At 42.3% G+C, this 10,061-nt stretch overlaps 1 protein-coding gene across 1 annotated transcript; it reads left to right on the top strand.

The window, feature by feature from the left end:
• The first annotated feature begins 353 nt into the window (after positions 1-353).
• GATD3 (glutamine amidotransferase class 1 domain containing 3) lies at positions 354-8,387 on the top strand. Its single transcript, XM_009089594.4, has 7 exons — positions 354-651; positions 3,805-3,857; positions 4,495-4,608; positions 4,946-5,065; positions 6,230-6,322; positions 6,648-6,804; positions 7,418-8,387. Exons 1-7 carry the CDS (start codon positions 538-540, stop codon positions 7,544-7,546), a joined length of 780 nt encoding a protein of 259 aa, XP_009087842.1. The 5' UTR covers positions 354-537; the 3' UTR covers positions 7,547-8,387.
• Positions 8,388-10,061: the final 1,674 nt, after the last annotated feature.

The raw sequence follows: 10,061 nt of genomic DNA, 5'->3' as shown, positions 1-10,061 counted from the left end.
TTCCTTCACCATCTTCACTGCCTTCCTCTGGACACTCTGATGGTTTAATACCTTTCTTTTCAGCCTTTCATTCCCCAGTCTGCCCGTATATCCAGGATTGTCCTATCCCAGGTGCAGAATCCAGCACTTTCCCAATGTTCATACAGATGGTGATTGCCCATCTCTCTGATTTAGCAAGGTCTCTCTGCAGGCCCTCCGTGCCCTCAAGGGACCCAACAACTCCTCTCAGTTTTGCACCGTCTGCCAACTTGTTTATTTTCCCTCTGTAACATCCGCACCGTTATCTTTTCACCCTCAGTCCCCTTCCCGCCGCTGCCATTCCCGATAAATGAGGGCCGGGAAGGGAACAAGGGCCCGCGGCTCCCGGCCCTGAGGTGGCCCCTCCCCGCCTCCAGGGGGCGCCGCCGCCGGCGCCGCCAAGGGCGCAGCGGCCTCGGGGCACGGCCATCCCGGTTCCCGTGGGCCTCCCCGCTCCCCTTCCCGGCTCCCCTGCTCCGGCTTCCCGGCTCCTCCGCCTCCGCTGCCCCCCAGTCAGCCATGCTGACCTCCCGAGGCCCGGCCCTGTGCACGGCGCTGCGCCGAGCAGCGCCCGGCGGCCTCGCTTCCTTCCACTCCTCCGCCCGGCGCTGCCGCGCCGCCCGTGTCGCTGTGGTGAGTAATGGAGGAGTGCGGGGGCCGGGGCAGCGCTGAGGAGAAGCGTTTGTTTGTTTGTTTGTTTATTTGTTTGTTTTTCCACTGTCTGGCTCTCCACAGCCATCCTCGGCCCTGCAGCTGGGGTCGCTCCGGCAGTGGGGTCGGTGCAGGGGAGGGCTCGGCGGGCCGGCGGCCTGGGCAAGCCTCGCCTGCTGGCTGCGACAGCTGGAAACCCCTGAGAGACGCTGAATTTGAGAAGAAAGAGCTGCTTGCAGTTCAGAAACTTGGAGGAAGCCAGACCAGGAGTGGGAAACATGTAAAAATTGGCGTCTGTGTAGTTGTTGTTATGATGGAGTTTATTCGGGGAGAACCACGGAATCCCAGGATGGGTCAGGCTGGAAGGGAGCACGGTGGGTCACCAGGTCCAGGCTCCCTGCTCCAGCCAGCCCAGAGCACTGGCACAGGGCTGTATCTCGACGGTTCTGGAATATCTTCAGTGAGGGACACTCCATACCCTCCTTGTTGTGAAAAACGCCAATCAGTTGTTTTTAAAATTTTAAAAGTTTAATCGTAATAAAATGGTTATAAAAATAGTAATATAATTAGAGTAATAAAAATTTGAACAACTGAGATTAGGACAATACGAGACAATAAAAACAAAGAGTTACAGACAGTCTGGGTACCTTTTCTGGGCAAAATAAGGCCCAAAAGGACCCACGTTAACAGAGGATTAACCCTTAAAAGCAACAGCCTGTTGCATATTCATACACGATGCATAAATTCCATTCAAACAAAGCATTCTGGTCAGTGTCAGCTTCTTCCTCTTAGCCCTAACAGCAAATTCAGGGCTGAGTGAGGCAGGAAGAAGTTCATTTCTTCTGATAATTGGGCAGTAAATTCTCTCTCTGAAAGATTTAGGTGTCCTGTGGCTGCTATCGCACTGTGAGTCCTTTCTTGAAAAAAGTATCTTACATAGCATAGTTTCTATTTTAACCTTATGTTATAACCTAAAACTATATTTAACACACTACTTAAGAAAATTAATAAAGCATAACTTTCTAACATAACACACATAGTATTCATTTTAATACTTGTGAAAAGCCAATCATAAAATACGCATTTTTCACACTTGTCAATCTGTCCCAGTGCTCAGTCACTGCACTGGAAAGAAATTCTTCCTCATGTTCAGGTAGAACTTCCTTTGCATTAGTTTATGCCCATTCCTCTTGTCCCATTGCTTGGCACCTCCAAGCAGAGCCTGGTCCATCCTCTGTCTCCCCCCATTTAGATATTTGTACACATTAATGAAATCTCAGTCCTCTCGTCTTGAAGCTGAACAGCTCCCTCAGCCTTTCCTTGTAAGAGAGATTCCACACTCATCCTCACTGCCCTCCACTGAACCCACTCCAGGAGCTCCATGTCTCCTTTGTACTGAGGAACCCAGGAGGATTTGACTTGAAATAGTTTATGGTGTTACTGGGTGAGGTACTGGCAGTGAATATATTTAAACTGAGTTATGCTATTTGTCAGGAAGGGGGTAAAACATTTTACAAACACAGGAAAAAGCAAGGAGGTGGCTACAGATTGCTAAAGAAAAATACAGGCTGTAGATGGTGTCACAAATGGATAACAGTTTTGGAACTCAGTGGACAGTCTGAAGCTCAAGCATAGTCTAGACAGCATTAAACATAAAGGAAGAAGGCACTACCTGCATAAAGAAATCTGGGGCAGAATTGTTTTGGGAAAGTGCAGAATGCTGGTCCAAATGGCTAAAAAATAACAGGAATGCTGTCATTTTAGCAAGTCACAGCTTTTTAAGATAGAGCTAGGAAAGGAATTTTGATTTTTGACATTAGTGATGTAAATTTTTGACTGTGGTAAAAGACAGATCTATTATCAAGCAGGTACTGAAATAACAGAAGAGTTTATATTTAGAAGAGTTTGCAATAATGATGTTACAGTATTTTGGTTTCACTGAGTTTCAGAAAAATGTTAGAAGTGTTGCTCACAGAGCATAACCCTAGCACAGTTGTTTGTCTCTTTATTCAGTCTATGCTAAATGAAAGATAAGACAAAAAGTTACAAAGCAAAAGGCAGCTCTTAAATATCAGAATAGGATTAACATGGACAGAAGAACATTCATATAACTTGCACATTTGGTGAAGTGATGGTGATATTTGGTGAAGTGCTGCCCAGGATAGCAGACACCTGGTATTGTGAGTGGAAAGTCCCTTAAAGTCTGACATTACTAGATAAGACTTTTTCAGTTGTGAGTTTCTGTTCATGTGTCTATGTTTAAAACTCTCAAAACAAAAAACCTGAGGGAAAACTAGAATGGAAAAGATTAAAGTAAAAAAAAAAATTGACTTGCTAACAGGATTTTTTTCCTTTCAGAACAAACAGCCAAACAAAAAGCCCCAAAAAAGTTCACCTATGTACTTTCAGGATCTAGATAAACCTTTGGACGTTTTTTGTTTTGTTTCAGTCTTACAATGGCTTTTAGGAAAAAAAAAAGTTTTTTATCTTTCTACTTTATTAGATTCTCCACCCACACAAGGGTAGCTGACTGCTTTGTGCTTTTTTGTTCTCCAGTGTGTATAAACAAATTAAAAGTATTATTTCCACAGAGTTAAAGAGAAGTATGGCTAATATGGCATAACTGTATTACTGCAATAAAGGTGATCTAGCTGTTGATCTCTGATGCAGATGCTGAGGTAAAATATAGCAGCAGGTAAAGTAGTTTATTTTAGGTGCCACCTCAGAGTGCATTTCTGTTCCTCTTCTGATGGATGTGCACCTGGATGAGGAAGTGTTTCACATGGATGTGGACACTGCAGCAGAGAGATGAATGACACTCAGAACAACCCACTGTGTGCTCAATAAAAGCATTCCTAAGGGTAACATATCAGGTTATTAACTGTGGTATAAATGTATCAGCCAGGAAATAAATAGTGGTTATTTCTGAGCCCTGTGATGGGTTGCTATAAATAGGAAATGCCATTTCTTCTGTGTGTCAAGTGGTGACACCAGTGCTAATAGCATGGTGTTCACTGGCATTGTAAGAGCTTGCTTTTAAATTGTTTGTTAACTATTTTTTTAAATCTTACTTTGTGAAAGATCCTGTGGAGAGTTTTGTGTCACCTGCAATGCTCTGTTATTTTCTCCCTGCAGGTCCTGTCTGGCTGTGGTGTCTATGATGGCACAGAAATCCACGAGGCATCAGCGTGAGTTGCGTTTTGGGAGTGTGGGCTCCACAAAAGTCTCCATTACATTGCAGCAGTTTGTTGAATTTAATTTTGCTGTCTCTGGCCATCAGAATTACCCTGAGAGATGAATGATGAAGCTTTCTCACAGTTTTCTCACAGCCTGATTGTGAGCTCAGGCAGCATTCTTGCAGAGCTCAGTGACTGTCCAAAGATGCAGCACTATGCATGCGATGCCAGAACAATGAGTCTGAGAGAGACTCTCTTCAGAAACAGGAATTCAGAGTTCCAGATTCAATCTCAGGAGAGTCAAATACAGACTTAATTTCAGAACCACTCGAGTTTCCGTTCCTGGGGCTAAATCTGACAGCAGAATTGTTAATGCTTAAGTGGAATTAACTCTTACTGTGAACTAATAAGAGATGTGTCACCTAGACCTAGATTAAATGTTAATGACTATGTTAATTTTGAGATTCTTCCATAACTCCTGGGGACTTGGAGAAAGGAAGCTTTTGTTTTTCTTGGTTGCCTGCTTTGTTAGGATGTGTGTTTTTCCTCATCTTTCAAAGTCAGTTGGTGGAATATTTGTAGCAGGTTTAGGGGTCAGATGAAGCCTCTCCCTTAAAGTTTTCTGCATGTTGTATCTCTGCGTTTGCAGTGTCCTGGTTCACCTGAGCCGTGGGGGAGCTGAGGTTCAGATGTATGCTCCAGATGTCCCTCAGATGCATGTCATTGACCACAGTAAAGGGCAGCCAGCTGAAGCTGAGTCAAGGTAAGTCTGTGATGTGTTAGGCTTTCTTCAGATGTAGCAGCCTGTAATGGCTCTTGTAGCACTTGGCTGAATGCCTTCAGTAGCTTTATGCCAGCTGTGGTGGTTTTCTTGGAGAGAAGATATTACATGAGTGTTGTGGACTTGATTATATACAGTCTGTCAGTGCCTGTGTTTCCCAGCAGGAGCATTTCAGAACCATCAATAGCTTCACTTACTAAATACCAATGTTCTTGCTTCCTCCCTTCCTCACCCTCCTCTTCCTCTGCAATACTTTATTTACTCTGTTCTGTGTGCAAATGCTTAATTAATCACATTGTTTTATTTCTGGTTCTTCAAGGAATGTTTTAGTGGAATCTGCCAGAATTGCTCGTGGTAAAATCTCAAGCCTGGCTAAGCTCACTACAGCAGAGCACGATGCTGTGATATTCCCTGGTGGATTCGGAGCTGCCAAAAACTTGTGAGTGCCAACTAAACGTCAGATTCCTCAACTAAATATTCATAATTAACTATGCATAATCAAGCTGGCAGAGAGAAGGCTTTGGGGTGATCTAATTACAGCCTTTCAGTACTTGAAGGAAACATGCAGAAAAGATGGAAAGAGACTTTTTACAAGGGTCTGGTGTAATGGTACAAGAGGCAATGGCTTCAAACTGAAAGAAAGTAGGTGTAGATGAGATACTAAGCAGCAGCTGCCTGCTGTGAGGATAGTGAGGCACTGGAACAGGTTGTCCAGAGAATCTGTGGATGCCCCATGCCTGGCAATGTTCAGAGCCAGTTGGATGGAGCTTGGAACAACCTGGCCAAGAGGGAGTTTTCCCTGCTTATAGCAGAGAGATTGGAATGAGATGATCTTTAAGGTCCCTTCCAGCACAAACCATTCTGTCATTCTATGAACTAAGATTCACACAATAAAATCCATAAATGGCCTTATTTACTACATATGTAACTCCTAATTAATAAGGATAACTCCTTTCAAAGTCTTGTCATTGTCTTGTTTTAAATTCTCTTTCAATGTTGATAAGAAGTCAAGACTTCATATATTCCATAAAAAGTCCTTTTTCCTCCCCCTAGTGGTGTTTATTTTTGGGTCTGAGGGAGGTGAAGGTAAAACTTAAATGGTTTCAGGCGCTTGTAGTGTAATTATTCTGTTTCTTCCTCTCTGCCTACCAAAAAATCCCTTGTTGCTTTATAATTATAAAACAACTGACTCAGGAAAAAAAAGGAAACAGAAAGAGTTAGCCATGTGGAATACTGATTTTCTTGCTATTGAGATGCTTTTTTGCTGGCTTGGAGAAACGTGAATGTTACTTCCCATTTCTTCTTACATATTTTTCTTCTTTGAAAAGATTGCTGTTCAACTTCTGGTAATCCTAGAAAGCTGATTTGATGATTCTCTTATTAAGATGTTTTTATTAAGTAAGGGACTTTCTGGCAGACCAAAGCCTTAGAAAAGAGACATTTTGGTTAAAGCATTGATGATCATCTACAGAGGGTTTTTAACCAGTTTTTTAGTAGCTGTTAAGTTTGGTATGGCCCTTTGGAGCCAGTTTCACAGCAGACAGGTAAATACCTCTGTTTGTAGGTTTATACTGAGCTTTGTGTAAGTTTCTTGTTGTGACAGATCTACCTTTGCTGTTGATGGGAAGGATTGCAAGGTGAACAGAGAAGTTGAGCGAGTCCTGAAAGACTTCCACAAAGCAGGCAAACCTATTGGGTACGTATGTGAGTTGGATGGCATTTGTTTGAAAGTGTGAGCATGGAGACAACCTGTGTCTTGTTGAAATGTGCAGCTGTTGTTGTTAGAACTGGAGAAAGGATCTTCTGTTTTGTATCATTTGCAGCCTATGTTTTATATTTGTTTTTCTAGATTTGTGTATGTTGGTGTTTGTCAAAGGAGAAGCTGGGGAAATGCTGAGAGGAAGTTGCCTTGTGATGTATCTCAGATTTTCAAGGCTGTGTTCATTTGAATCATGTCAGTTGTGAGGAAGTTCTGGAATAGTGGTGTTGTAGAATTGCTCTTACAGTTCCTTCTGTTGCAGCCTGTGCTGCATTTCCCCAGTGCTGGCAGCAAAGGTGCTCTCTGGTGCTGAGGTAACTGTGGGCCACGAAGAAGAGGAAGGGGGCAAGTGGCCCTATGCTGGGACTGCAGGAGCCATCAAAGAGCTGGGAGCAAAACACTGTGTGAAAGATGTAACCATATCCTTTCCTGGTAATTTCCATGTTGGGAGACAATTTAGAAATGTGTCATTAAAATCTGTGCTTTTCCACATAGATTTTGATGGGAACATGCAGCGGGTAGCAGATAGCAGTGGTGCTGTGGAGCATTAGAAACTCCTCTGTACACAGAGCTATTGCTGTGTAACTAGTGCTGTGTAACTACACACTGGGAGTTAGTTGTTCTCAGTCAGCTCCCTTGGGCACCCAGTAACACACCAAGGGCTGAATGAATTTGCACATAAAACTGGTGTGGGTTATATACAGCTGGTCAGTCCTCTTTGAGATTTTTATTCTTTTCCTGGAGTCTTATGCTGCAGACTGTACTCAGAGACATTTTACTATCATCAGTGAATTTTGTAGGTTTTCTGGTGTTTCTGGGTGTTTCCACAGATCTCTCATGCAGCATTTGTACTTCTGGCAAAAAATACCTTGTCATAGCTTGGATTATAGGTTGCAGCTGTCTTTACAGCTGGATGGTATACCATATTTGGAGGAAGTTTTATAGGATAGTGGAACTGTGAGGTTTTCTCAGTGCTGGTTCATTTTGCAGGCAGCATTTGCAAGTGCTGTGTCTTCCTTAACTCCTTTTTACGAAGCTCACGTGGATACAAAAAATAAGGTGGTGACCACGCCAGCATTTATGTGTGAAACAGCATTACACCATATCTTTGATGGCATTGGGGCAATGGTAAAAAATGTGCTAAAATTAACTGGCAAATAAAATCAGAAATGTTTAAATTTAGGGTGTGGTATCAAACATATCACGGACCAATGGAGACCTTTGCACGTGCTTGTCCTGCTTACACTCTAGTGAATGCTGATACAAAGCTGATTGATTCCCAGCTGCAGGATTTTCCATGCCTTTTTGAGAGAGGGGCATTGCAGAGGACAAGGAGCCTGGCACAGAGGATTTTCTTGATCTTTTCTGTCTGGAGAGAGCTGGCTGGATGTGTTCTGAAACAAATTCTTCCCAACACACCAGTGTCAAACCAGTTATAAGGAGGGAAAAGAGACTCAAGGCTCTTTCAGAAGCTGGGGGCAGATGTGTTGTAGGATTTGGCACATGGCAACATATCTAGTGGATGAAGAATGGGAGTAGAGGAATGATGGTTCAAGGTGTCTAAGCTCAGGCCTGTGTCTGGGAACTAACAGCCAGGGTCATCTGTTGAGGGAAAAGACATCTCCCACATCTTAATTTAACTTGGTATTAATGAAAAGATTTTGTTAAATTTCAAAGAATCCTACTTTCACAAAGTCATTCTGAACACCAGTCAGCAGCAGGACACAACTGCCACCACAGCAGCACTTTGAAAAACTCATCCATTGGCCCATTGTAGTTTTAAAAGGTCTTGAAATTAAGAAGAAAACAATATCCGCTGACGTGACGCACAACTCTTAAGGACAGCACCCCTGTTAAAGCAGTTGTATGACAAGTAGTGAATGGAAAAAACATTCTCAAATTATCCTAACTTCCTCTGCTTTAGGGCAATAAAGCTTTTTCCAAAGGAGTATTATTGAATGTCTGGAATAATGATGTATAAATAAATTAATTTCTGCCTTTATCTTATCCTTGTCCTTTCACTTTTGTTTGGGAGCTGCCTTTGATAACTTACACTGGTTGGTACATTTTAGCAGTTCTTCTCCTTTTCAATTCACCAATTTTGTATATTTTTTCCAAATAGAATTCAGCAGAATCTTCTCCACCTCTTCCAAGTTTTCTGTCACCTTTCTATTGAGCAGGACACAACATTTCTCAAATCCAAACAAACAAAAAAGCAAAATGACACCTGTTACTTTGGGTTAAAGTTTCTCTTCCATGACAGACTTGCTGAAGTGAACCCATATTTTCAAGGGAGAATTGTAGGTTTCATAAATGAATTTACAAGCCTTAGATTGAGTTGGTGTATGGCAGATGCTATTTGTGGGTGAACACTTGCCAGGGATGGGGGTGGCATTTTTTTATTGGGGCAAGTGAAGAGAAGCCTTGAGTGTGAGTGTTGGGTAGGCTGAGCTTGCTCAGTCAGGGTTCAGGAAATAAGCATTTTTGCTTCTGGGGCCTCCTAATGATTATTTTTTTGTCACTAAAAGAAAAAAAAAACACATCTGGATTTAGAAGACTGGGATTTGTTCTTCAGTGCTGGCACTCTTTTCTTGGGAGATTTCAGAGATTGCCTGAGCAGATCACCAACTCCAGTCAGGTTACAAAGGAATCATACACAGACACCAAGTCATTGTGGAAGTAGGCATGGTTCATAAAGTGAATTTTGAACATTTCTTTGAAACCTTTTTTGCTTATGCATCAGATTCTTCATGAAATTTTCAGCATCAATTTGGTAAGAAATAGAATTTAAAACACTGCCCCTAAATATTTCAGTGCAAAAACACCCCTTCATGAGCTTTGCTTGTACAAAGTGGATAGTTTTAGGATCAATTTTATTCAGAGAAGCTTAGCAGAGGATAGGAGGCCATTGCTCATATAAAATGCAATAACATTTTAAAATGAATGTGTTTCCCACATCTGCAGGAGGCTTAAAGGAAACTTAGTAACAGAATATCAGACAAAAATGGTGTTGAAATCCCCAGGGTAGAAGAACAGCTGATGTGCCTGTGTTAACAGCACCTCCCTCAGCTGCAAGAACTCAGCTCTGGGTTAAACCTTCCCATGAACTCCCTCACCACAGCAGGGCTGAGGGCTGGAATTAAGGTTTCTCTTGTCTACAGTTCCTAGTAAGTGAAGCTGTGGTGGCACAAAGCTTCCTTAGATGCTGAATCTTCAGATTCAGGTGCCCTGAGAAAAAAGATGATCTTTTGAAGAAGTTGCTGTTACTATCAGCCAGCAGCTGTGGGAAGTTGGTGGTTGGATCATCCAGATGGTGCCTCTTTAAAACAGTTCTCAACTCTCTTTACCCTTCTTTTTAAATTTCTCTGAATTTAGAGACAATGTGGCTTTTTAAGGGAGAAAGAATCATGCACCAGAATTGCCTTTCATTTTTAAAATTCTCTCTAATTTCCCAGTAATGTGCTGACCAGAAACCTCTAATAGACACAGTTTTCAAGGGTTTGGTGGTGTGGGTTTTTTTGGTTGTGTTTGTTAAGTGGTTTTTGTTTTAGTTTTCGTCTTTTTTATCAGAAGAAAGTTGTTTAACTGTGGTGGAAGATGTAGGATTTTCATCTTGGCCTTCAGCCTGTGTAAATTTGGAGGGAAATTCCATGTGCATTTAGAGAGGATTATTACA

The sequence above is a fragment of the Serinus canaria genome, chromosome 1 (assembly GCF_022539315.1).
Source record: "Serinus canaria isolate serCan28SL12 chromosome 1, serCan2020, whole genome shotgun sequence".
NCBI classification, from domain to species: domain Eukaryota; kingdom Metazoa; phylum Chordata; class Aves; order Passeriformes; family Fringillidae; genus Serinus; species Serinus canaria.
The sequence above is the reverse complement of the archived record's forward strand: the minus strand, read 5'-3'. Positions and strand labels throughout refer to the sequence as shown.

Bases quoted from the DNA above. Each gene is read 5' to 3' on its own strand.
- GATD3 (XM_009089594.4), top strand. From the start codon at position 538: ATGCTGACCTCCCGAGGCCCGGCCCTGTGCACGGCGCTGCGCCGAGCA. The intron at 5,066-6,229 runs GTGAGTGCCAAC...TTGTTGTGACAG, and splicing joins TTCGGAGCTGCCAAAAACTT to ATCTACCTTTGCTGTTGATG. The intron at 6,323-6,647 runs GTACGTATGTGA...CTTCTGTTGCAG, and splicing joins AAAGCAGGCAAACCTATTGG to CCTGTGCTGCATTTCCCCAG.